The sequence below is a fragment of the Pygoscelis adeliae genome, unplaced genomic scaffold (assembly GCF_000699105.1).
Source record: "Pygoscelis adeliae isolate BGI_AS28 unplaced genomic scaffold, ASM69910v1 Scaffold100, whole genome shotgun sequence".
Taxonomy (NCBI): domain Eukaryota; kingdom Metazoa; phylum Chordata; class Aves; order Sphenisciformes; family Spheniscidae; genus Pygoscelis; species Pygoscelis adeliae.
This window is the reverse complement of record NW_008824034.1, coordinates 1137167-1164941: the sequence shown is the minus strand read 5'-3', so window position 1 is coordinate 1164941 and position 27775 is coordinate 1137167. Positions and strand designations below refer to the sequence as shown.

Genomic DNA, 27775 nt, shown 5'->3' with positions numbered 1-27775 from the left:
GGGTCAGCTGTCCTGGCTGTGCCCCCTCCCAGCTTCTTGTGCACCTCCAGCCTTCTCAGTCGGTAGAGCATGGGAAGCTGAAAAGTCCTTGACTAGTGTAAGCACTGCTCAGCAACAACTAAAACATCAGTGTGTTATCAACATTATTCTCATGCTAAATCCAAAACACAGCACTGTGCCAGCTACTGGGAAGAAAATTAACTCTATCCCAGCCGAAACCAGGACATTCTATAACCATTGAGCATGTGGATCCATATCCCTCCTTGCACAACAAAACTATATCCAATTTAATCATCTAGTGGCCTCTCAAGCATACAGATAGCAACACTTATGACATGCAAAATTCATAAGCTCCCCACACTTCTTGTCCCTGATGCTAAAATATTCCAGTATTCCTTCACAGATAGATACAAAATTTTGTTCTCATAAACAGAACATTTTCTTCTGAGAACTAACAGTAGGCTTTAGCCTGTTCAACCATGTATTTAGAGACATGTTGTTGAGTTAAGAAATATGTTTTTCTTATTCCCAAGATAACAAGCTGAATTTCAGACTAGAGTGCCTTTATGTCCACTTAAAAGAAAATCTCCTGAGGGAAAATAAGGAGGAAGAAACTCCATTCAGGATCAAAATGGCAAAACTTTACAAAAGACCTGTTTATTCCGGAGACTGCATGCTTTTATCAAAAGGACACTCTCCAAACATAGTCATAAAGGTTAGGCTCCAAGGCAATGTCTGTATTGAGTGAAGGCATCTCACAAAGCAGAAGCAATATTGCAGTAGAGAATGCAGTCCCCAAAACTCTACAATGACAGTCAAACTGTCAAAGAAGACTTGAAGTAAAGCATCTGTAGGATTAAGAAGGGGTAATCTGATAGACCTAACTCTGTCCAGTGCAAGCACTGACTATGTCTCGACCTTTGAGTCTGAAATTTTGAGATTAGGAAGATGGGAGGTCCTGCAGAGGGACCTGGACAGGCTGGATCGATGGGCCCAGGCCAACTGTATGAGATTCAACAAGGCCAAGTGCCGGGTCCTGCACTTTGGCCACAACAACCCCATGCAGCGCTACAGGCTTGGGGAAGAGTGGCTGGAAAGCTGCCTGGCGGAAAAGGACCTGGGGGTGTTGGTCGACAGCCGGCTGAACATGAGCCGGCAGTGTGCCCAGGCGGCCAAGAAGGCCAACGGCATCCTGGCCTGTATCAGAAATAGTGTGGCCAGCAGGAGCAGGGAAGTGATAGTGCCCCTGTACTCAGCACTGGTGCGGCCGCACCTCGAATACTGTGTTCAGTTTTGGGCCCCTCACTACAAGAAGGATGTTGAGATGTTGGAACGTGTCCAGAGAAGGGCAACGAGGCTGGTGAGGGGTCTGGAGAACAAGCCTTATGAGGAGCGGCTGAGGGAGCTGGGGTTGTTTAGCCTGGAGAAAAGGAGGCTGAGGGGAGACCTCATTGCTCTCTACAACTACCTGAAAGGAGGTTGTAGCGAGGTGGGTGTCGGTCTCTTCTCCCAAGTAACTGGCGAAAGGACGAGAGGAAATGGCCTCAAGTTGCGCCAGGGGAGGTTTAGATTGGATGTAAGGAAAAATTTCTTTACTGAAAGAGTAGTTAAACATTGGAACAGGCTGCCCAGGGAAGTGGTTGAGTCACCATCCCTGGAAGTATTTAAAAGACGTGTAGATGAGGTGCTTAGGGACATGGTTTAGTGGGCATGGTGGTGTTGGGTTGACGGTTGGACTCGATGATCTTGGAGGTCTCTTCCAACCTTAATGATTCTATGATTCTATGGTCTGCAGGTTTTCAGTACAGCTACAGCTGCATCCCTCTGCAGAGCTGTTCAGATCTCAGAAGAGTGTGCTCACTGCACAACAGCTTTCACATTTGGGGTGTCATAAGAATAAATACAAAACTGCAGTATTCGGTTGACAAATAGTCATTAAAAACAGCAAGAGTAAGGAAGAATGTAAGTGAAAAAATCAACGCCGCTTTCATGTAAGCTTCCTGGTTTATGTGTTACGTTATAAACAGATAATCTGGTGTGGGTTTGCCTGTGTTCTCTGTAGCAATTAAAAATACAATAACTGCCTATAAACACAGGGGGACGCTTGAAGGAGGAGCAGAGCTATGGGTAGCTTCAGCTTCTGCTTTGCTTATGAACCCCAGTGATGCCGTGTCCTCTGAAGGTACTGAGCTGCATGGAGCACAGCCTTCAGAGCAGTGTGTCCCTGCCACGTTCTCCAGGGCTCGGTGCCACGACCATGTCACAGCCCGATTTCATCCTCTGCATGGAGCTGTGCGGAGCAGAGGAGGGGGTTCAACTGAGGCTCCGAGAGAGTATCTATGTACAGTGTTGTGTAACGTCACTCAGAAACTGGTACAGTTCATTTTTACATTTCCAATGAACTAAAAACTTAAAATTTAGGACATTTCTTCATTAGGTGCCCATGAGTATTGTTGAAACCAGGATCTAAAGCAGAGTGAAAGGTCACTTCTTTCCCTTCACATCCAGAGAGTTTCAGCAGCTCACAGGTCCATATGGGTGTGTGGGGAGGAAAGGGTCAGTCACCCTCAGGACTGTAGCTAGTGGAAGGTAAGTAAAAAATAGGCATATGTCAAAAGCAACAGCTGTATCTGCCTTAAAGGGTCCGCTCCTATCAGCTGTAAAACTAGTAAAGGGCCGGAGATGGATTGCTAAAGCAGAGAAAAGTAACATCTTGGGTTAATCTGCCCCACATATAGCACATTTCACACATACCTGAGGAGAGAATTTCTAGCTTGTAAATAGTAATGTCTCTCCAAAGCTGTCATCCAGACTTCATAAAGCAAGGCAGGTTCCAAATGACAGGAATTTAACAGAATATTAGTCATCCTGCAGAATGACTGAGATAATGGCACACAAAGCTTAAAAGTGTTCAAAAGACATTAAAGCACAGTTTTAAATGTATCTGATCAGTAATAATAATAATTAATACAAAATGTCTCACCGTAAATGTGCAAGCTGCTGTATGTAGAAGACCGCTGCCAAGCAACTCTGGTTTCTTATGCCAGAGGCATATGAACCTGAAGTCACCATTAGAGTTTTTATTTTTATGTGATTGTAGCAATTACTCATTTTATGTTTTATGATAATTCATGGGATATAAATGCACACACCAATGCACACACATGCATCTGCTTTTGATATTTTGCATATTTTTACCACAACATTTGTAGTATGCTTTTATGCAGTTACAGGCATATTTATATGGCAACCTCTGCATTGCCATTAAATGTACAGAAAACCAAAATCTTCTCTCAGTTACGCTGCTGCAAGTATAGAGTCAACCATTATCCTGAACATTATCCTGGAGACAATATTTAAATTGATACCATTGTGCTCATAGAGAGATTGTATTTGCTTTGAACTTCAGTTAATAGGTAGCTGTAAAAGCACAACTTGCCGCATGGTTCGCCTTTCTTTGCAGCTTTTCAGTGCACAGAATTTGTGCATGTGCGTTTGCCCTTAGAAAGCCTTCTGAGGGTCCCACTCATTATTTAGCCTGTGTCCACATCGTATGCTCTGCTTCTGCAGCTGGCTCTAATTGTTACCCTTGTTGACAGTCTCAGTAGAAAAGTTGAGCCTGAGGGCCATTTGCCATAGCCTCTCACTCCTGCATTTGATGTACTTTGGAAGCAAATGTACACACTGATGCTTCTCATGCCACACCTGGACTGTGGGGAGAGGATTTGGTCTTTCATTAGCTGTACTGGTATTTTTCAAAAACAACATTCACAAGTCTTTTAAAGATACAGAGTATTTGAGGGGAAGGGAGAGCTGGCTAGAATTTGCTCAACGTGATCTCCTGACGTTTTTGTCCCACTGTATTTGTCCATCTCCCCATCCCTAATAGCTCTGGGAATCTTGTCACCTCTTCTAAGCCCCTGGCTGATTTTAAAATCCCTCACTCACACATCTCCCAGCTTTTAAAAATCAGTGTTGTATAGAAGTTGCTTTGTTACAGTCCTAGCATTTAATGTGGTTCTTTCTTCTTCATATAAAGGATAAACCCTTTCATCTTAGCAGACATTACCTTAATTTCTGCATCTGTCTCTCAAATAGTTTAATGCTTGAAACTCTGCTTCTAACCAAAGGCTTTCCTTAATTAGTTTCCAAGGCAACCATCTTGGCAACAATTCAGATGAACCAACTGCAGGGAGAGGAAGGAAACACACTATCAAAATGAATAGTAATAGCACAATACCACTGTGCAAACAGGCGTTGTACATCACCAGAGACAGCGTGATAGTTCTGGTGTCTCATAAGTTCATTTACAAGGGAAGAAGTCTTAACTCAGTAAAAGAAAAGCCGCACAAAAGCGTATGTCTTTTTTTCACAGCTGACTAAGCCAGGATTAATGGCTTCGGTCCGATATGAATCATGTATCTGCAGGAGGAAGAGAACCACTGGTGCTTTTCAGGGCCCCTCATGCACCAAGATGTTCTCAAGTGCACTTCGTAGAGCACTGTTACACTACAGTTCAGATGGCAAGATTTTCGGAGTGGGGACCACCCCACTGGGCTTTTTTAGCCCAGATGCTGGCGGTGCAGTATATAAGACACTAGCAACTGGTAGCTACAGCCTCGCAGGGGGAAGTCCCTAAATATGAGGTCCCTAGGTGTGATCCAGAGCTATGGTGCATTTGCTCTGGGCTACAGATGGATTTGGATCTGGCCATAATATGGCAAAGTACCATCCCAGTGCAAATCACTCACTGCTTGTAACTATACATTCATACGTGGTTCCTGTTTCTTATCCCACCTTCATACCAGTGCAATTCCTCTGGCCTCTGTGGAGCAGATTAAAGCTAGCAGGGGTAGCCTGGGCTAAATTTATAAAGAATCAGGCCCTATAAGTCATCAACTAAACCTCAAATACAAACTCATCCCACAGTATGCAACCAGTAGGATGGAAAACAGCATAACAATTTTAGAGGAAGTTAATGTTCCCAGGCTTAAAAAAAGCCCGTGTTACTAAATTGAATTTATTTGTGTCACGCCATGGGCATGCATGTGTAGGTATAATGGCATATGTACTACTGGAAGCTCGTTCTTCCAAAACGTGTAATGAATAAAATTATCAACAATATACATAGACTCTTAAAAATACCCTGAGTATCTTCTATTCCGGGAGAATGCATGTAAAGAATCAGAAAGGAAAAATATTGCTATAACTTTATTACCTCATATGAGTAAAACAGCCTCCCCTGCTGCATAGACTAAGTCTAGTAAAAATAAATTAACTCTTCGTAATCTCTTTTGGTTCATGGTTTATGCACCAAGTTACATGGGGAATATTGCAGAGCGCTGTTTATAGGGAAGCAGCATTGAAAAGAGCAAACTGAATGCAATTCTAGTCACAGTACAATTCCATTTATAAGAAAAAGTAACCTTGTTTTTCCTAGAGGAGGTTGCACTGATTTTTTTTTTTCTTAATTTCAGAGGGCATCTAAAAAGGAAAAGAAATGCTCAAAAGGAAAAAAAAAAAAAGAATGGCTACTATTCAGTATTTTTCGGTCTGCTTGAAGGCAGTGCTCTGCAGTACAAAACTCCTTCCAAAAGATTCTCATGAGCATTGGGACTGAATTACTGCGACACTTCTGGGTTATATCCAAATAATAGTTTGAAGTGATCCTGACATGCCGTAATGGTTTATATAAGCAGAATTCTGTTTCCAAGGACTCTTGTTCAATTCCAGGGAGTAATAGTGGGATTTTACTCTGACATGCTGATGGGAAGTGTGGAGAAAATGGGAAATTTATGTATTTTTAAAAAGAAAACCGGGTGCCTCAGTTTACCTAATTTCTTCCTGTCTTCCCCCAACGGATATGCATCCTTTTATATTTTGAGCAGCTAAGATGGAAGGAGTTTCATTTTCCCTCTGGGATATGAGAAGAAGAAATGAGCATTGTTTATGTTTACCTGTGATTGCAAGAGTATACTCTTAAGAATGTTCAACACACAGTTTCACAGTATTGAAAGCCAAAAAGGACAGTTAGATACCATCTCCTGTGTCACAGGGATTAGGCACACGATGCAGATCACTAAAGAGCTGCTTGTTAATGATGTGGATACGCCTTCAAACTGTATGACAGTGTTGAAGCATTTATGATTCCTGCAGAAGGTTTGAAAAGTAAGAATAAATGTAAGATTACTATTATTAATAGCCTTTGTGAAGATTACTTTAGGTGTTGTGAAACTTAGTGAAGGATGCTAGTCTGGAAGTCAGTTTTGATAGTGCTGATTTTGATACACCTGATGTGGCCTTGAGGTCTACAATGAGAGCATCCACAACTGCTGAGAAGCAAGGAGGTAGCATAAGTAAAGAGAGCATATGTGAAGTTGGAAACAAGGATGTTATTTTGATGGGACCATGTTACATGGGATAGGAGCTGGTTGTATTGTAGATTGAAGGAAATTTAACCATGAATGTTGCTAGGGAAAGGCAGTCAACTCCAGTAGTACAGCCAGGTGCCCTTGTTTGCTTAGCTTTTTGGAGCTAAGAAGAATTGACTAAGAAATACAGGTGTCTTGAAAAGGTGGTTATGTGTCAGTGAAAAGCATGTGATGGTTGCTGAGAAACTTACCCATCTGAGCAGTTAACATAAATTCCTATTCTTTTGGGCTCTCTAGAGTATTGGAGCAGAGATAGCAGTGATACCTATTCATTCTCAGGTTAGCAAAGCCTCATGTCTCTTCTCAGAGGTGGTGAACTGAGGCTTAAGCAGCATAAGATGTATTTCCACAGGGCCTTGACTGGTGAACAAGAGTGGCCCTTAACGGTGTGAGTTGCAAGATAGATGAATATTTCAGAATTTATCAGAAGCGGTAGGAAGAAAGAATACAGCGAGGATCTTTCTCTGTATACCATTCCTACCAGCTAATATGAGTTTCAGTTTTCCTGGACTCTTTGGAAGATCCATGTAGAGAAACAGAAGTTGCAGAGTCCCAAATACACTACCAAATCAGTCGTCTTCAAAAAAGTCATTCAAGCTTTGATGACAACAGTACATCGAAAGGCTTCAGACCCAAGTAATTGTTGAACGTCATACCAAAAAATTGTGTCAGGTTAGAGAACATAACGCAAATCCCTTCATGTCATGGTTGCTGACCGTCTGGTAGTGTCTGACCTGAGAAGGGTTATAGCCAAGCAAGAGGGAGGAAGACACAACACTGAACCAGCAGATCTAGAAGATGAAACCAGCAAGGAGAGTACCGTAGCATGGTTTGTCAGTGTCGAATTTAAGCAATTTTGACACTCAACACAGAAAGTTCATTGTGACTTGAAATTTCCTGTACACATTTCGTTTTGGTTGTTTTTTATGAGATCTGAAGTCTCCATGTGAAATTTCAGGTGAGTTTCGAAGTTAAGATTTCACAGAGGCTTGAGAAAGTACTGGAATCTCTGTGAAATTACCTTGGATGTAAAATCACTCCATTATGAATATTTTTCAAGGGAGGATCTTTCTCAAAGAATATACTAGAGCTGTGTAGACAATTAAAATGTGGCCTCCTTGCTCAAATTACCTATGTGTGGAAATTACTGCTGCAGAGTAACATATTTAATTAAGTCATTTACTTCCCATAAATACAACTGTAAAAATTCCTCCAGAACACAACTGGATTTTTACTTTATTAATCTCACTCAAGAAGCTAAAGAATTCACTAATTAAAAATTTCTACAACACATAAATCTCTTCAAGGAAGCTCTCTGGGAACAAGTATCTCCTCTTGAGAATATCTTGGCAAAATAAGGGGCAAAGGTCTCAGCAATTTTTAGTATCCCTTTCATATGCTACAAAGAACTTTTGTTATGATTGTAGCAACCCCCCATATCTGACCTTGGTTTTAGTGAAATAGCTTCGAGTGATGAAGCGTCGCTTAAGTTTTGATTGATTTTGACGTGAAGGTCTTCGTATTGCAGGACATGACTTGTGAAGAGAGATGCAGTCCTGAGAGATATAACACTGTTCTCATCTGGCTAAACAAAGAAGAGATTTTGATACAAATAAAAGTTTATTTAATTAATTTAAAGAGTAAATTGTGATTATGAATGTCAGTTACCAGGGATCATAAAACTCTTCATCTCAGTGTCCTCCAGGGTCTGATGTTTTGCAGTAGAATATGTCCTTTAACAATAACTGTGCCAACAGATTAGTTAATCTGACAATATTGCTAAGTCACACCAAGGAAAATGAATTTAGGAAAATTGTTTCAGGGCACAGAAAATTCACAGAAAACTTTGTTATCACACTGAAAGAAATTAGGATAAAGTATCATGCCTTTAGAACCTATGTTGCAGTTTGTAATTTTTTTCCTAAGTAATATCTAATGTAACCTTTTATGCACAAATGAAATGCATATTCCACTACACAATCTTCAATCAGCAAATGTCAGATTAGTTATGGGAAAAGAAAGTTTAGCCATATGGAGGGAGAACAAAGTACAGTACAACTTTCAGATGCTGCATTTAATTACCCTCCAAGGACTAACATGCACAACCATCACCTATCTGGAGGTGGCCTAAAAGTAGAATTTCACTCTTGATGTGACTATCATCAAGGAGAGAAGGGCACACGAAGGGGGCCAGAGAGGGAAAAACTGTAATAAAATGCTTCAAAGGCATCTCAGATCCCTGCTTCCATCATGTGCATTTTTGTCCCTTTCTTCTAGGAGATTCCTGTTCTCTAGGAAATTATCTCCCATGAGAGATACATTGCGGAAGAGCCAAAAGCTGTTTGAAGAATGTTTTGTAAGCCAAAACAAATGATCTTGATACTGTGCTATAGAGGAAAGTAGGATTTTGGTCATGAGGTGTTAGTCACAAATGTACAAGGTGGCAGTTGCATGGAAGTAAAATTCTTAAGTCCATATACTGCACAAACATACAAAATCCAGCAGTTGGGACTGTGTATGGATTTGTGACATTCCCTAAAGGACATGAAGCCTCTGAAATGGTGGATGAATTAATCTCAACTATATATGCGGTTATTTTTATCTGCAACAAATAATACGTGTGTAGAATCTTCATCTTAATATTTAATACATTCTTCATTTAATATTTAACTCAAATTTAATACAGTACTCATTCTTCATATAAATGAAATCATTGTTTACTGCATATTTTACAGCATCACAATCCCTGGTGGCCAAATTGTCATCCCATTAATACTAAGTGAAGAAATAAATCGTGTTCCCTGGGTTTGCACTACAAGTACAATCATGAGGGTTTGACCCTTTGAATGAGGGAAGCCACTTCTACCAAACATGGAAATGGCTTTATTTCCGTGGAGTTAAAGGCAGGACAGCTATCACTTGTTTGGCTGTGACAGGCTATCACTAGCTGTTACGTATCTTTTGCCACTGCAGGATTGCGGTCCCTTTGGAACCTCATATGTTGGTGCTGGTGATGTTGGTGTGATAGAAAGAGACAAAATCATGACACTAAAAAAGCTGTTTTTTATAAATTTACTCAGGGAAGATCGAGCCTTGTCTAGTGTTTATAATCATCAAAGGGAACTCGCTCTTTCTGCAGGAGCAGAAAGCAGTATTGGAAAGCAGAGGAGTGGGCACTGCAAATTTAAATGGATCTACTGAGGTTACAAGGGATCTTATTTTTACTATGGCATCTGGTTAAATGAGGAAAATCCTGTTCACATTTCAGGAGAGCTTTTATTTTCTGTTCTCCTCCTAGTTATCCTACTCCTATCTGGAAAATTTACATGACAAGGGGTGACCTGTGCAAAGTAAACAGAGTGAGGAATGATTATGTATGGCTGTCAAATGCTATTGCACCTTTGCCCACATGATAACACTTTAGAAGGTAATTGCATTGCTGTTAACAGTGCACTGACCCCAGAGAACTGAAGTGCAGTGTCTGCAAGCCCCATGGGCAGCTCCCCCACTGCAGCAAGGGTCTACAGGAGTGGGAGGGAAGCCAGGGAGAGGACTCTGTTTTCCAGCTGAAGGGCTTCTTCAGTTTCTCCTTTTCCTGAGTGGTAGAAACAGAACTGAGATGCAATACATTGCAGATGCCACTCAAGATAAGCTAAACGTCCTTGCTAACATACTGGCAAGAACTTTTTGGGCCTTGACTTCAGCTTTTATTGAACTAACTGGATTGTCACCCTGATACTCTGTTCCTCTCCTTTCTTAAATGTGTCCTGAAGACCAAATTAGTCAGTGCCACTGGTCCAATAGGGTGCTGCATCACAGGGCACAAATTTTCAATCGTTCAATCCAATATCAGGTAGGAGCTGCTCAGAAATGAGGTAAGCTTTAAGTAACTCCATCCTCAGACCAGAAATGCTATCAATAGGGATAGAAACTAGAAAACACCTGACCTGATACCCAGGAGGGAAGACAGTGTGCTCCACAACAATTTAGACTTGCCAGACAGTTGCTGCTGTGCTTGATACCCATGCTGTTCCCACGAAGTGCGATCAACACTGATAGCTGATCTTGACGATGCTGTTGAATTTTTTTTTAGATTTGAGTCCATTTATGTTTCGCTTGTTTGCTGCTGAAGAGAAAGAATCATGCCATCACTTCTGGCATTAGCACACTGCTTTGAAGGCAAAGGTGTCATAATTGTATTTCTATAGCAAGGTATAAAGGCACATTACTGCTCACCTGGAGGTAGCTAAGCTCTCCTGTCCCAGAAACATACACGTATACTTAAAAATCTGTAGAAATGCTTGAAGTTAAATGTGGGCTTTTTGCAAAAGTGGAATCCAAATTAATGCATGAATAACCTCAACAAAGACAACAAAATTGTTTTTTACTCTGAGCTTATAGGAAATCTCATTTTTCTTGGTGTCTTTTTGAAAACTAGGAAAGAAGAGTTCTAGAGTTAAACTGCCTCATTGTTCCCAGATGTGGTCGAAATGGAAAGACACATTACAGCAGGTCAGAGCTCTGCCTGTCATTCCATTTAAGTGGCATATTTCTGCCACCTGTCAGGTATGAAAAGCACAGTAAAAATCTTTAGACCTTCTTTGTGGCAATACTGCCTGTCAGCATCAGTACTTTATGTTATGGAAAGATCTAATAGACTCATAAAATACCAGGGGTTTGAGCTGTAGATGAGGTAGTCTGTACTTTTGTGATCTAATTTTTTCTTTCTTTTTTCATTTGTAAATAAGGGATGATAAATAACTTTGATTAGACTAAACTGACCAGGTGGCAGTGGATTCAACTGAAGGGAAGATGAACTCCAAACAGGTACTAATTGGACATGGTAGTTTTCTTTTCGCTGCTGCCAAAATCGTGATAGCTACTTCTCTAGGTAAAAGTGCAAGCATATCCTCTTAGCTTGTATTTTTCAATGACTCTTTAAAATCAAAGCCCACAGAGGCAGTAAGGTGGATTTAAGTAACTGAACTGCTGGGCTTAGAGGGTTGTGATCAGCAACACAAAGGCCAGCTGGAGGCTAGCTACTATTTGGAGTACTCTAAGGGTACTGGGGCTAATACTGTTTAACTTCTCTATTAATGATCTGAAGGTTATGGGGTAGAGCGCACTCTCAGCCAGTTTGCAGATGATACCAAATTAGGAGAAGTGTTTGATACACCAGGTGGTTGTGCTGCAATAATTCGACAGACTGGTGAAGTAGACAAAGAGGAACCTCATGAAGTTCAACAGAGGGAAATGCAAAGCCCTGCACCTGGGGAAGAATAACCCCATGCACCAGTACAGACTGGGTAGAGGCTTCCTGGCTGGAAAGCAGCTCTGCAGAGAAGGATCTTGGGGTCCTGGCAGACAAGTTGAGCACAAGCCAGTGCTACACTCTCACAGCAAAGAAGGCCAACAGCATCCTGGGCTGCATAGGATTAGCATGGTCAGCAGGTCAATAGAGGTGCTCCTTCCCCTCTACTCAGCACTGGTGAGGCCGCATCTGAAGTGCTGTGTACAGTTCTGGGCTCACTAGTATGGGAAAGACATGGACATCCTGGTGTAAGTCCAGTGACAGGCCTCCTACGATGATTAAGGGACTGGAGCATCTGACATACAAGGAAGGGCTGAGAGAACTCAGGTTGCATAGCCTGGAGAGGAGAAAGCTCGGGGGGGGGGGATATTAATAATGTCTGCAAACACCTGATGGGAAGGAATGAAGAAGATGGAGCCAGACTCTTCTTGGAGAGTCTCACTGAGTTTCAGAGTCTCAGCAGTGCTCAGTGACAAAACAAGAGGCAAAGGCAGGAACTGAAATGCAGGAAATTCTGTTTAAACGTAAGAAAAATAATTTTTACTGTGAGGGTGGTCAGACACTGACACAGGCTGCCCAAAGAACTTGTAGAATCTCTGTCTTTGGGGATATTCAAAACCTGACTGGACATGGTCCTGAGCAGCCTGCTCTCGCTGCCCCTGCTTTGAGCTAGGGGGTTTGAATAGTCAATCTCTAGAGGCCTCTGCCAACCTCACCTGTTCTGTGATTTCCTGCATCCATAAAAGAAAAATTATCTTTCACTTTTATGAATCAGAGACAAACCATTGATATTTCTAAAAGACAAAATATGACTGCTCAGTCCCACCTACCAAGCCTGCACTATTCTTCCATTGCTTCATTTCTTTTGAGCCCACAGAGTCTTCTCTTTCATTAACCCATTCTTTCCTTGCCTGGTCTGTTACTACTGTTCACCTACACACTCTGTTCTTACCATTCTTAGTTCCTTGTCAAGTCCTTGGAGAAATATTCCAGTGAAACCCCCAGATCTGTCTCCGTCACTACTGTTTAAAGCGGCTTCCCTGCCTTGACTTTCATCTAAGAGTTCACCGGTCTCCTCGTAATGTTCCCTTCACCCTAAACGCCAACATTTAATTTTCATGGCCAAACAACCCAAATCCATGTTCTAGACCAGGAACTAGCTGTGGTTGTAATTTGAGTAGGGAATAAGTCGAAAGGTAACAGAGTAATTGTGAGGTTAGTATTAAAGTTATTTTGCTTCCTCTTCACTGTCATTCCTCTTAGGTGTTGTGAAGCCTTTGAACTACGCTGTGAGAGAATCATCATTATTGCTTTAGAAATATCACGATGCTCCATACCAATTTAATATTAGCCAGTTAATCTCTATAATGCTATCTTCCAAAATTGTAAGAAAAATGTAAAAGCTAAGGCAGAAAATTGTAGTTGCCTATTTATTATCATGATGACTGATGCAGTGGAAACCAAGTTGTCTTTATGCTTTCATTCAAAAAAATAACTTCACCAGGCAAATGAAAAACTAAAACTGGCAACACTGACTTAATTTCTCAAATCTGGCATATAGGTCTGTACTTCCAGTAAGCCTGGTGCTGGCCAGCAGATTTGACTTTTCTTTTAAAACCAGATACATTTTAATTATGTTCCCTCTAGATTTTCTCTTTATTAATTGGAAATATCGAAAGAGTTAATTGAAAATACAAACTTCATTTGGTTCTATATCAAACCTGACATTATGATCTTTTTATCTACACGGCAAGAATTATGTGGGATCAGAAGTCTGAATTATTCATGACAGTTTCCAGCCGTTTTTTCCCTTCCTCCTTCGTTCAGTGTAAAATCTTATAAGCTTTTCTTTCAGTCAAGGTGAAAGCAATATTAAGTCTCGGAAGTGAAACTTACCAAAGACATGTAGCGCTGTGAAATCCTTGTCCTGTAATCCTGGCTTTCTATTCACCACCACTATTCAATATCCCACTTTCTGTATAAGCTTCACAATATATATAAGCAGTTGATGAGATTTATTTGTTATACTCCTGTTTTTCTTCTTCATAAAAAAGCTTTATCCATCCCTTCGCTCCCTTAGGAGTAACGCTGATGTCTGTGATTGTTTCTGCTGGGCTCGCTAATCCAGCAGCTCCATTCAAGGTGCTGGACAGTTGGTAGAGGGTGGAAAGTTGGGGAGGAGGTTAGTCGTGTTTGTTAAGATTCAGGATAGCGTGTGTAGCGAATTTTAAAAACGTTGTTAAGATCCGGTTAAATAATTATGAACTAACATGGTTGCTTGCATGAGTAGAAATACTGGCAGGTCACTGCTGAAAGATGCTTTATGAATTAAAGCTTGACTGTAGTATGTTGAACCTCTCTAAGGGACTAAACAGAATTATTGCTGGTCATTTTGGAGACATGACAACAGATGAGATGGAAGTTGAGTCTGATCTATGCTAATGAGTCCTACATTTCCTATTTGCAATATTGCTCCTGATGCCTGTAGCAACTCCATGTATGTTTTTCTCACAGCCTCTGACTTCATCTGTTGTGGTATTTTTCTCTTAAATAAACACATTTACGGATAGAAATGTAAAAGCTTTCTTATTTGTTACTAAGGTTGAAAAGACAAAGAGTATTGATGTTATTAAGTAAATTCTTTGTCTCTAACCTTTTAAAAGTAAATCACTGCCTTTAAGGTGAAATTAAAACATACAGAGAATTCAGTATGCAAATAGCATGCGCAGCAGATGATCTGAAGGAAGCCTGCACATTTCCATAGAAAACAAATGTGAGCGTAGGAAAGCAGATGCTTTCTACCGACAGAGTGTACATACAGTTCTCAAGAGGACCTGAACAGCAATTTATTTTCAGACTGCTGGAAGTATGCAAATTCCTACAGAATTAAACGTGAATTTAAAAGAAATGGCATCTATTAAGGACAAGACAACCCAAAGAGGCAATTGGGAACTTAATAACTTAATCAAGAACTTTAACAGGCTCAGCAGTATATCTAAAGTCAATGACTCAAATGTCATCTGTTTTTAGCAAAGACGTAAGTGGTCATGTTGAAAAGATGTCTTTTAGAGTATGGCATTTGGAGTGTTTATCTGTGACCATGGAGAAGTACGTTAGTATGGTATGTATAGATTTTCAGATGATTCGCCATCAAAAAGCATCATCTGTTCACTTGAGCTGCTCATAGGGTATAGTCAGTGATACGCCTGTGGTGTATCGCCAGCATTATGTTTGCTATTTTTAACTTTTATTAGTTTAACCCAGCAAGTCTGGGTAAGTTTGATTCTGTCCTGACACACAGGTAATCACCACAATTATTAATTAAATTCTTACTGCTGGACATTGTTCCACCTGATGGCTGTGGGGCTGGATGGATGTTACTGAGATTATAATCTGAAAGCAAGGGAATAGTGCTAGGTGCAGTGGCATAATCTTGCACAAGGAGTATTGCTGGTGAGCCGGCAGCCAGCTGCATAGACATGGGAACTGTGTTTTTTCCTTCTTTCTGCAAAAAAACAGTATTACTGGAGTGGGGACAAGCACACAGGATGGCAGAATTCAAGTTTGCCGGACAGTGCTGCCTCCACTCCTCCCAGTTACCCTTACAGAATCCAGCTGCTCAGTTCATCTTGCTGCTTTTTTGTCTCTTAGTGATTCCATGTAATGACTCCATTTGTACAGAGAGATGCCCAAGCGGGGTCAGGGAGGGCAGGAGATGTTGGTTTAGTGGAATGTGCAACATCACATTTAGTATAAATTTTGGCTAAACATGTAAGGTCAGATGTGTCCATTTAGATGCACTGGAAACGACAAGTTTTCAGGCCTTTTGAAAGCTGTCAAAAGGCAATGAAGGTCACTGCTTATAATTTTAGGAATTTAACTTTAAGCATTCATATACGACAAGGCTTGGCCAGGGTTCTCATGGCAGGAAACCCCCTGTACGACCTGGAGCCTACCGAGCCCCGCTGTGCTGGTACAGTTTAATAAACACAGTGAGTGGCTGGGCTGCGTCCCCCGCCTCACATACACTCCACAAACAAGGAACAAAGTAGACAGATACAGTGTTACCTCATTTCAGAGCAGAAATACTTGAACTGATAACTAAAATTAACCTGGTCAGCAGGGGAGACACTGTGATCACAAGGGTGAGATTGCCAGGTAAGGTCATCTCCGCAAGCAGAGTCTTCTCAGCCTTGTGAGTTACTCTTCTTTGTACTCTGCCTATGTGTTTTAAAAACACAAATAACTGCATCGTGTCTGTAAAGCCACAGGTCTGTAACACTCATGCTGCCCATGGATTGGGCATAGAGGATTACCAAAATGTTCATTCTCTGGTGTTTTCCACTAGTTAAGAGTCATCCTCTTACAACTGAATAATATGTAATTTTTTTCTTCACACAGGTTGTAATCCTCGGCAAACATTCTAGAGGCTATCACTACATGTTAGCTAACCTGGTAAGAACTTCTCTTCATTACAAGTATAGTTAAGGTTTAGAGGGTAATATATTCTGTTCAGGTTGTGGCAGCTTTAATCAGCAAAAGAGGAAATGCATGGATGAGTTCTTGGATGTTGAGAAATTACTTCAGTAAATACTAAAACTGGTATGTTACAGTCACTTGTACTCAATTATGGTCTTTCTTTTGTTTAAGAAGCTCATACCCTCTACTAATTTTAAAATAATAGTTTAATTATATGTTTTCCACTAATTTGTATCGTCATAAAGAAGACACTTGATAACCGTAATCTTCTATGTGACATACTTGAAATTTAAGCACTCCAGGAAAAATAATTGTAGCATATTTGTGTATAAAATAAGTGGTAAAAAGCTGCAAATTAGAACAATTCCATCAAGTAAACCAGCCAGGCTGTTTAGCTGTTCTTTTGTATTTCAGAGTGTGGGGTGGTGCCTGTGTATGTGTTGACCTACCAGGACAAGACAGTACATTTTTATCTGTATCAGAGCTTCTTCTGGATTCTAGAATTTACTTTCAGGGATGTTTATGATGCTTTTGAAACACCATCTGCTGGAGTTTCTTAGAAAAAGTGTTATATTGATCCTGCAGCAAGACTAAGTTTTCGGTTCTTTGTTTACTGTGAGTGGAAAAATGTTTTTCCAAAACTCACACTTCCAAGTTAGCAATCCCACTTAGTAGAAGATTCTCTGTATCCATGTTCTGATGTGATTAAAGCAGAAAAGACAAATTTTAAAATACCTTTTTTTAGTATAAGTACTGTATGACTTTAAGATGTGTCATTTTGCATTATAAGAACCAGTCAGGATCTCACTGATTAGCGTGTGCATAGAAATACAGGGGTTCTTATTCTGGGTTACCTTTTAGCATGTGTAACCATTGACATTCAGATAAACATGACTGCAGTCAAGTCATACTAATCAAAAAACCACCAATTTACTGCCTCAGGTATAAATAACAACAGTGGGAGAGAATCATACCGTTCTGTCTGCAAGTGAAACGTTAAGTAATGCTGTGACGGAGAACTGCCTAGCAGGGAGGTGTGTGCTTTGCCTCCGCGGAACAATATGGGTGTTAAGAGGTTTTCTGCTCCCAGCGCTGAACCGTCATGCACACTTTGCTGTACAAATGGCACGAGGTCTTTGACCAGTTTTCACCATGATGAGGGGAAAAGAGGAAATAGTACTTCAAGTTTCCCCACTGTTTTCTTTCTGACCGGTGGATATTACGTACCACGTTGCCACAACACAGCAGGACAGTTTTCTATCGCAAAGGTCTGAACAAGAAGACATTTTAAATTCCATTCTATGCCACTATTGCAATCCCAGTTGTGATAGTAATTGTCTCCTTCGTAGAATATTTTCAGCTAACAAGAGGGAAATTAATCAGTTTCTTTTGTGCTACACTTATAGCAGATAAAACTGAGCCAAAGAAAAGGGACTTTGGATGGCAATGATTCTTGTTTTCTACATGTGTCCTTCCAGGGTTTCACAGACATTGTTCTGGAGAGAGTAATGCATGGAGGTGCCAACGTTACTGGATTCCAGATTGTTAATAATGAAAACCCAATGGTTCAACAGTTTCTACAACGCTGGGTGAGGCTCGATGAAAGAGAATTCCCTGAAGCCAAAAACTCACCATTAAAGGTATTTATTTCACCCTGACAGTGATGGAGACTATATGAGTTGCTTTTAACAATTATTTGGGGTTTTTTAACCCCAGGCGTGTGCATGTGTATGATACAGGTCCCTGACAGAATATGTTGCAACATTCACTGCCCTTCCAGAAGAGAGAGAGGCAGAGGCTGTTAGTTGGACACAAGTGCCCACCACAGTGGGAGTTCCTCAGAGGCAAAGGCTTGGTATTGCAAATCCTGTCATTGTACAGTGGATGTAAAAACTTTTAACTTGGACTTCTTGAGTTAGTCTTGGGGTAGGGGTGGGGGCTAGTTATGTTAGTTTTTAGATGCAAACTGTGGGTTACTAGTCAATTTTAATGCTAATAGAGAATTTCATGTGCAAAATAAAAGTAGCTCTAGATTCACTGAGGAGCCACAGCCACTGCTGTGTCACTGCTGACAGTTGCCCTCATAATCTAACCCTGTATTTTGCACCACTGTCCTTTACTTAAACACTCTGGATATTATATCTGCAACCAATAAATTTTTCCAAATTTTTTTGAATGAAAGTCCCAGGTTCACCAAAACTGTTGTAGATTGGGTGAACTAAAGGCTACTTTTATTAGGAGACTCGCAACCAGTTAATATCTCCCCCAGATTTTTTTCTACCTCAGCATCTCTATAGCAGAGAGGGATGCTATTCACTGTCCAGTCAAGGAGTGCATCAAGGATACTTTGTCCAGTGATTGAAGTCATCAAATCTTCTAGGACCACTGCAAATTATTAATATTCCTATTATGTTCCTTCTTTCTCTTCCTCTTTTGGTGAGGCCTGTTCTTTTTCATCAATACGCATAGGTGAATAAAACCTGGAACTGGTGGTGTATGAGAGGACCTTAAATTCTGTCACTCCCGGGAGTCCAGTCCTCCACCTCATGTATACTGACTGTCTCAGGGAAGCCAAACCTCTCTAAGAACCACAGCCATGATGAGACAGTTCTTTCCTGATGACATGTCTTTCCTGCTTGATTTGGGAGGGACACATGCAAACTGATGAACAGATTTGGAATTCAAAATTACTCCGATAAACTGGAGTAATGTCTTGATATTAGTAAGACAAAATTTGGGGAAGCATAAAATACTAGCTAGAAAGGAAAAATCTAGTCCAGTCCAAAGCATGGGGGGACACCAGAGTAGGTGGTAGCACTGTGTCGGACCACAGACAGGATAGGAACCAGTTACGTGGTTCTGCTGCCAGAAGGCCAATGCCATTTGGAGGCATACTTTTCCATCCCTGGGATCATGTGATTTCTATGGGGAAGGAAAATTACCTTAATCCCACGCCATCCCACAGCCTTGCTGGCATTTCAGAGGAAGCAAAGAAAGGCAAACAGAGGCCCACAAAACTCGGATTAGTGTATTGTTCCCTGTTGATTAGGACCTAGGCCTGCTTTCTAAAGCTTCCTAGCAGTGATGCAGAAGTGAAGATAAGTATTGTACTAATCTTAAAAGCTCTGAAATATATAAAGTTAACCTGGGAAGATTTTATTGCAATTGAAAGTGATTTACCTTGAGGGAAAAATTATTCTCCATTCTTAAAAAATAGTCTTAAGTATGTGGTACAAACACAAAGGTTACATTACTTTTCCACAAATGTACCTATCATTGTAGAAATGTGCACAGTATTTGTCAATCAGACAAAAAGCATACTTAAAAATGGATGTACAATATTTTTGATTAGAAAATAAAATTGCCTAGAGATTAAAGCCCTGATGTTTAATTTATTCTGTATTTTATCAGCCTTTCCCTTCTCTCTCTCTTTTTTCTCTTTGCATGCTCATGCATTTATAAGTAGAATTCAAATAAAGTAGAAAATTAGATAGCTCTCTTGGCATGACTTGGAAGGGACTGCATTAAGGTTACTGACAATTGACGCAGTCTGCTGGAAAAACTATCAGCATGTAAGTTTTACGTAGTGCTAGATTGGACAGCTATTACAAGATTTTTTTTAATTCAATAACAAATACCTTAAAATTACTATCTGGTTCTATATTGTTGTGCGGAATGTGACATATAACCTTTGTTAACTTACTAAAAGAGGAGAGGGTGATCATTGCAAAGCATCACAGGAAGAGGTAAAGGTGGGCAGGATCAGAAGAGCACCTGTGCCTAGATACAGTCAGAGCAGGAACCATCCCACACACACCCAGTAAGAGTTTATAAACTGCTGTCATTTAAAACTCAGTAAGAATGGCTGCTGTATAACCTTCTTCACAATCCTACCTTTGCACAAGTTTATCAGATACGATTGTCTTGATCTGCACATGCAGACATGCCTTGTTCTGTGCAGATTTCCTAAGGCTTTATATCAAACTGAAGAGCTTGCAATAAAATAATACACATTTTTAAGAAATACAGACCACCAGTTGTGCTATCCTGCTCTACAGGGTAGCAGTTACAAGTTCTGAATTTAATAAGTCTTATCCACAAAGAGAGTAGCTGAATGTGCAGTTGAAACTTGGATTTCCACCTTTCTAGTTCATGTATGGGCAGCATGTCTTCTGGCACTAACTCCAGCGTAAGGTTCATCGGGAGCCAGGAGCTCTATGGTATCACAGACAGCCAAAAAAAGGGCAGGTGTACTAGTGCACACAGATACCCCTTACATTCTTTTTTCTTCTCTTCATTCTCTTACAAAGACTGTGGAAATACAAAGTGTCAGTTACAAGGGTTTTGAAATCTGGTCTTACACACTGAGCACATTCAATCGCTCCCAGTATGTACATATTGAAATGGTCTCCTGTGCACAGACCTTTAAATTGTAGGTGTGCTGTAATGCCGGTGAAAACCAATGATGCCATATGTAAAGCCTGGGCCACTCTAGGAGGGAAGAACTTTCGGACAAACACATAAATGTGGAAAAAATGTGAAAAAAACACCTCCATGACATTTCGTAGGTGATACTAAATTTATAGCATTGGGGGGTGTCACCAGATACATACGACAAGTAATGGATGAAGATGGCAGCAACATGAACAAGTAGTTAAGGAGTCTGGGGGTTTTGTTGAAGAGTTGTTGCTACACAAAGCTTACCACCCTCATCAGATTCATCGTGGAGTAAGAGAAGGCAGGTGGGCAATTACCGAGGAGATGTAATGCCTAAGTGTATTTTGTGATTATATGCTTGTATAGCTGTCTTCCAAGAAAAGTAATCTGATCTATTCCTTGCCACAGATGCTACCTAATCAGGATTGTGGTCCAAACAGAAATGATTTATTTTAGCTTTAATTCAGAACTGTCTGTCTTGGCAATCTTGTTAAAAAGAAAAAGAATACTCCAAGCAAAAACCAAATATGAGCTGCTCTTTGCTATTGGTAGCAGTATGGGCCAGCATGGAATTGCAGACTTTTGTAGTGACCTCATTTAGATGAGCAAGCTTCCAATTAAATTTAAACTTTATGCAACTCTAAACTGGTTTTGTTATTTTGCTGCTATATGCTATACAAAATGAAAATATTTTTAATTTGTTAATTGAAATAGATGGAATTGTTAAACTGCATAAAGCACCTGCGGCAAGACAGAGCAAGCAAAAGGGCTTGCAAGCATGATTCTTCTAGGAGTATTTTAACAAAGAGAAGGACTAGACCTGATAAACCTCGTGCAGTTCTAAGATTGCAGTTTGTCACCATATTTTATTTGCATCAATTTTAGTATACATCTGCACTGACGCATGATGCAGTCCTAGTCATAGCAGAGGCTTTCCGTTACCTCCGAAGACAGCGTGTGGATGTCTCCAGGAGAGGTAGTGCTGGAGACTGCCTGGCTAACCCTGCAGTACCATGGAGCCAAGGAATTGATATAGAAAGAGCGCTGAAAATGGTAAGGGCAAACATACCAGCTAATGAATGTGTATATTCCACAACAGCAGCAATTCTGCTGGGACCAAACTTGCATCCTACTCTATGTACACAGAGTTTCTTCTGTACTCACACAAACAGCTGCAGCTCCTCAGGAAAAAAAAGAAAGAAAGAGAAAAGAAACTTAATGACAAACTCCAAATGATGGCGAAAATATATTCAATAGAGGGCAAGGCATAACAAATTAACTCTCAAAACTTTGGCCAAAATCACATCCCTCTGGCACTGGTGCAGCAGCTGCCTGATTGTCCACACCAGAGCACCTACAATCTAACTCCCCCGTAACACCCAAGCTTCCTGTGAGAGTGACCATGAGCCATTTTGCAAACGAACATGTGCTGGGGCTTTCTAAACTCAGGCTGAGGCTGCAAATCTGACTAACAGAACTAGACTGAGTCCTCAGCATGTGTATTGTAAATCTTGCAGGGATACATGTATTTATGAACTTAAACACATGTATGCAATTTTGATAATTTGCCAGTAAAAAGTCAACTCAGATTGGTTTAAAGCAGTGGAAGAAATGTTGTCGGTCATAGCAATACTGCTGGATTTCATCACCAGCCTGAACCTTGACACAGTTTAGCCTCAAACCAGTTCTGATTCCTGGCATAACTTTGCACTCAGCCTGATTACCTTCTGCATGGCCTATTTTGTATCCCTAGTGCTAGTTACTGCATGGGATCCTACCTCACTTATGTCTCTAATTTTGTTGATTTTTAACTCTTTTTAGACTGTTATGTGTGTTAAAGCAAGTGACAACAGGAAAAATTGGATAACATTTTTGTAGCTATAAGAGACAAGAATATAGTCTGCTTTTGATCTGGCTCAAATAACTCTAAAACAAACCTGTTAAAATCGATTATATTAATGCACGCATAGAACTGGAGTGAGTGAGATCAGAATTAAGCCTATGTTCAGTATAAACAAATCCTAGGTCAGCCTTCATACACTTAGCTTAATTACTGCTTTTTCTCAGTTACCAAATTGGAAGGATTACATCAGAAGGTTATAATGAGTTATAGAAGGTTATAATCAGATTATATCACTCAAGAGTGAGAGAGATGGTTCAGTCTCACATTGCCAGAGCTCTTTTTATGCTGTTACATCACTTCCTAACAAATGCCCTAACTACATGTTCACTAATGTAGTATTACACACTTTTGAAGAGAAGTTAATTAAATTCAACCTTCACACAATAGTTAAAGAATTTATACTGTCCATTTGAACTTAATTACAAGCAAAACGTAAAACTCCTCCAAATGAGATACGAGTTATTCATGTCAACAAAGAAAACCAACACTGCTACAGGACACTCCCTTATTCAGGAGAATTTATTTAAAAAACATAATTCATAACATATACAAAGCCAGACTCACGATTGGCAAAAAATGCAGAACTTTGACTTTCAGCTGGTTGCCTTATATTGTTTTAGCTATTCAAAGTCATCTAGGTGAGATTTATATACACCTCCAACAAGTACTACCCAAGATCATCCCACACTGCCTTCCAGACCGCATCCTGTCCATCACACTCTCTCCCACTATTCAGACCATGCTCTTGAATCTTTGCTTCAGGAAAAAAACTTTGATTTAGCGATGTTTCCTCTCCACTCTGTAGCAACAACTCAGATAAGAATATTTTTTCCAAGACATCCTTGAAATATCCTGTGCCAGCAGAATGTTCAGTGCCACCCTATAATCATCCTGCTGGCAAAAGGAAAATAGGCATTACCTGAGTCTGCTTCCCTACAGCCTTGAAAACTGTGCATGTCTGTATTTCTAAAGCTGATTCTAAGACATCAGATCAGTGGCAGACAGTTTACCTGAACAGATCTGGGCAGTTATAAATAGTCACTCCATTTGTGATTGCCTCCACACGCTGCTACCAGAAGTGTTCTGAGTCCTGGTGAGTCTTCCTGCCTCGGTGCAGCCAGATTTTGAAAAGTGCTGAGTTTTCCCCCCAAAGATAGAAACAAATTAAATTTGAAGTCAAAAGGTGTCAAATGCACAATGCTCATGTCTCAATACCCATCAGGATGAAGCCGGCCTAACAAGCTCTGCTGAGATGTACAGTCACTGCTGTGCTAAGGTAGCCAGACAGCTTCCAGCAAGTGCCAAAAGCAGGCACAGCAACTCACATCTGGCTGCAAGTTATATGTCAACTGCCCTACAAATACATTTGCTCAGTCCGCAGTTTATAAGACCTCTTAGGGTCAAATTTGGCTTTCAAAGTCCCGCTCACCTCTCTAGCTTTCTGGAGACAGGAATAACTCACATGTTCTTCCAGACCCCTGAAATGTTATAAACTATTTTAAGAAAGGTTCAGATCCACTTATATACACCTCCAACAAGTACTACCCAAGATCATCCCACAAAAAAAAAAAAATCACACTCCTTATATGTCAGTCTGAATTTGGCTCACTGAATAATTTGGGGTCCACAGAATTTTGGCTGTTTTATGTAGCCTTGTCCATTGTAACAAGTTTGATTGCACCATCTCTAAATCATAAATAGCAGATCAGTCACCAGCCCTGAACAGTTTCCCTTTGGCTAGTCTTCCATCACCTATTCTGTAACTTCTACTGCATTTTGCTAAATATTAAAGCTAATCTACCCCTACTGAAGTTTCAGACTGTTACCCCTTCTGCCTGACATGACAGCTTGTCAGTGTTGATAAGTGATAAATGGAAGTATCTCACCCTTTCATACAGGGATGTAAGAAAGATTTTTTTCTTTGAAACAGAGTACTTTATACTTCCCCTTAAGATGATTCATGTGAGTGGGTAATGATAATGACTTACCGTCTATACACCCATCCATCCAGATTGAGACCAAAACTCCATAAACAGTAGAGACAATTGTCTGTGCTCATTCAGAGAAGACATTCATTCCTTTCTCCTATGCTGGGACTGATAAAATAAAGTACTTCCCGGAATGAGCAATGATATGGGATTCTGGTCCATATTGCAAATCACTATGCCATATTGCAAGGGGTTTAATGGCACTGAATTGTTGCATGTGCCTTGCTGATACTCCATGCTGTATCAGTGAACCCAGCGTGACTAAGCATGCGATATCAGTCTTTCTTACATTTAACATAGCTGCAGGGCTAATTTCACTTATACTTAAATGCAGCTCACTCCGGTAGTGAGTCACCAGCTGAGTACTAACCAACAAAGAATATGTACAGCTGAAACTGAGAGACTTGGGATTGCTTTTGTTATGAAGAATATAACTGGTTGTGTCAAAACCGCTGCAGTCTCTTATATAGATAAAAATTGTGCTAGAGCTAGTGGGTTCCTGCAAAACGTAATGGAGGGAAAAATAAAGTGAATCTTTTATAAAAATGTTTTTTCTGTTTATTCCCTTAAGGTGCAAGTTCAAGGAATGACAGGGAACATCCAGTTTGACACCTACGGGCGGAGAACAAATTATACAATTGATGTGTATGAAATGAAAGCCGCTGGATCACGGAAGGTGAGTTTCAAGATATACATCCAGATTTTACATCTTCACAAATACTTATTCCAACAAACTAATGAAACTCAGAAATACCACACAGGTATTGTAATAACAGGGCCCTGAGGAAACCCTACCTTCTTGCTGTCTTCCCTATCCCAGGAACCTTGTTCTATTCTGTTCCTGGACCAAACCATTTGCCCTGCTTAATATCTTCATTGGTTTCCATGTCAACTTCAGACCCCACTTTTTCCCTTAAAACCCTTCTGGAGCTTTTCCACTGCCAAGCATAATACCTGCTGTCATGTTCCTGTGCTCAGCCCTATCTCCTAAATTCCTCTCCATCTTTCCCTTCCTCTCTGTAACAGGCCTCGGAGCAGTAGTGAAGCTGGAGCCAGTGTATTTTAGAAACCTTCTGAAATTAACAGAAGATAAGTTTGGTTTTAATTAGGATTTGCTACTCAATCTCCTGCCTCCTAAATAAAGTCTAGATCCTAAGTGGGATAGTTGCCTACATCAGTGTTATAAAAGAAATTTAGGGCAGATTGTCAAAAATAATTAGGTAGACAGGGTCTCAGGAGTATTGAGACGAATCTGTGTGGCCGAGGCACATAAATCCCCCTGACTGCACCTGGCGATAGGTACCTAACCTGCTTGGTCACCATTGAGACTCCTTAAACTCTTCTGCACATATTTGACAACAAAATACCTCTGGACATGGCCCAGCCATTCAGCTAGGTTTACAGCGCAGACAAAAGTGTTACTTCTGTGTTGTGCAGAGATACAAAAACTAGTGTAATAGCATAGCCATGTAGCCACAGCACCATGAAGGTCAGCACAAGCCAGCTGGCAAATAGTCACCTTGTGCTCACAGAGGGTTTTGTATCCCGCACTGAAGGTAATGCAGTAGCATTACCTGCATCTACTCTAAAGCTAGCTCAGGCATGTCTCAGGGACTGTATTCACTGCCTGAACTGCAACAGAATATCGATAAAAATTTCAAAATCAAAGAATTTTACTCAGAGTGCTGTGCAGTTTATTTTCTTGTCTATAGTATATTCTTATGCTGTGGATACATGGGAATTTATTCCACAGGCACCGTGATGATGTGAATTTAGATAAGGGGAATTTAATATGTATTTTCACTTAGATTTCACTTGTATTTATTTGCACGTGGGCTTGAGAACATTGTTTCTTTAAGGAAATTAAATTAAAGCTAATGTAGTCCTTTAATGGCAAAAATGTTGCATGAATAAGTGTTACGAAGCCATATGTTTTGACAGTTCCTGCTACAAGTTCATGCACCGGAGTCCTTGTAAATGTATGTAATGAGGTAACAATCTCCATTTTTATAGGCTGGTTATTGGAACGAGTATGAAAGATTTGTGCCAGCATTAGACCAGCTGCCTTCTAATGACACTTCATCTGTGGAGAACAGAACTATAGTAGTCACTACCATCTTGGTAAGTTTTATGTTCTTAGTGTGTTTGTGTTTAGGAAACAAGACACATGGCTCCTGAGGTGTGTTACACGCCCTGCCAGGAGGCAAATGTTGAATACTATGTGACTTCAAGTGACTGAAAAGTTCAGTATCTTCCAGAGACCTACTGAGGGCTTGACCCTGCAAACTTCTATGTGTATCAATGAGTTTACTCCGAGGAGGAGCTCACTGAGCTCAGCATTGCGCTTTGCTGCTTCTCAGACACTTGAACTCAATCAAACGCCTCACATAAGTGAAGTTATTCTGCATGTATGTAAATGACTGCAGGATCTGGCCTTCCTGCTGTAGGGTCAAATCTTGCACCCCTCACTCAGGTACAGCTCCTGTAAACTCAACCCCTGTGGACTGAGTAAGGGTGGCACACTGAAGCCTGTAGAGAACTGGAACTGCTCTAGCACTGGGTGAAAAGCGACCTATGCCCATGCAATTCCAAAGGAGTAAAGCTCTTCCTGTGTCTCATAAACAGCAGCACCTGTGTCAGTCCCAACGCCTCTAGCCGATGTGCTCTGTACAGTATTGTTTGTGACTTTTATGCCTGTGACAATTCTACTACGCATGAGCCAATTTTATGCTATTTCCTGAAACATTGTATTTTATACTCCTATGGATTTAGCAAGATATAATCAGCATTTCAGCTAGAGTTTTCCAAGAAGGCTAAGGGAATTTAGTGACAAAAATTGCTGCTGAGGACTTTAGCCTAGCTTCCCTTAGGCTGCTTTGAAAATATCTCCATCAGAGCCCCATTCTAGGCCACTGGGGCCTTAGGAAATGATTTTGATGGTACAGGTGTGGGTATATCAGTTCTTTAAACACTAAAACCTGAATTATTACTACAGTGATGGTAGTTGACTGCCTAATCAGGCCTAATCCTGCAAACAAAAGTGTAACTTAGTTAAAGTGGAATAGTCCTGTTGTCTTCAATGGGTCCATACTAGGATTAAAATCAATAGTATGTGTGGCTGTAGGATCAGCCAAGGATTCTTAAACTGCAAAAGTTTGTCTTTCTAATTTCTGTACCAAAGCAGGAAATATTGTAAATACTTGCCAGTAATATAAAGGATAATAAC

The 27775-nt window shown here is 40.5% G+C and overlaps 1 protein-coding gene across 1 annotated transcript in view; it reads left to right on the top strand.

Moving 5' to 3' along the window:
• GRIA3 (glutamate receptor, ionotropic, AMPA 3) overlaps window positions 1-27775 on the top strand; it is a 156037-nt gene that overhangs the window by 71344 nt on the left and 56918 nt on the right. Inside the window, exons 4-8 of the mRNA XM_009330818.1 lie at window positions 16144-16197; window positions 17700-17861; window positions 21544-21711; window positions 25121-25225; window positions 26563-26670. Coding sequence (XP_009329093.1) covers window positions 16144-16197; window positions 17700-17861; window positions 21544-21711; window positions 25121-25225; window positions 26563-26670 — 597 coding nt within the window. The remainder of the gene's footprint in view (window positions 1-16143; window positions 16198-17699; window positions 17862-21543; window positions 21712-25120; window positions 25226-26562; window positions 26671-27775) is intronic.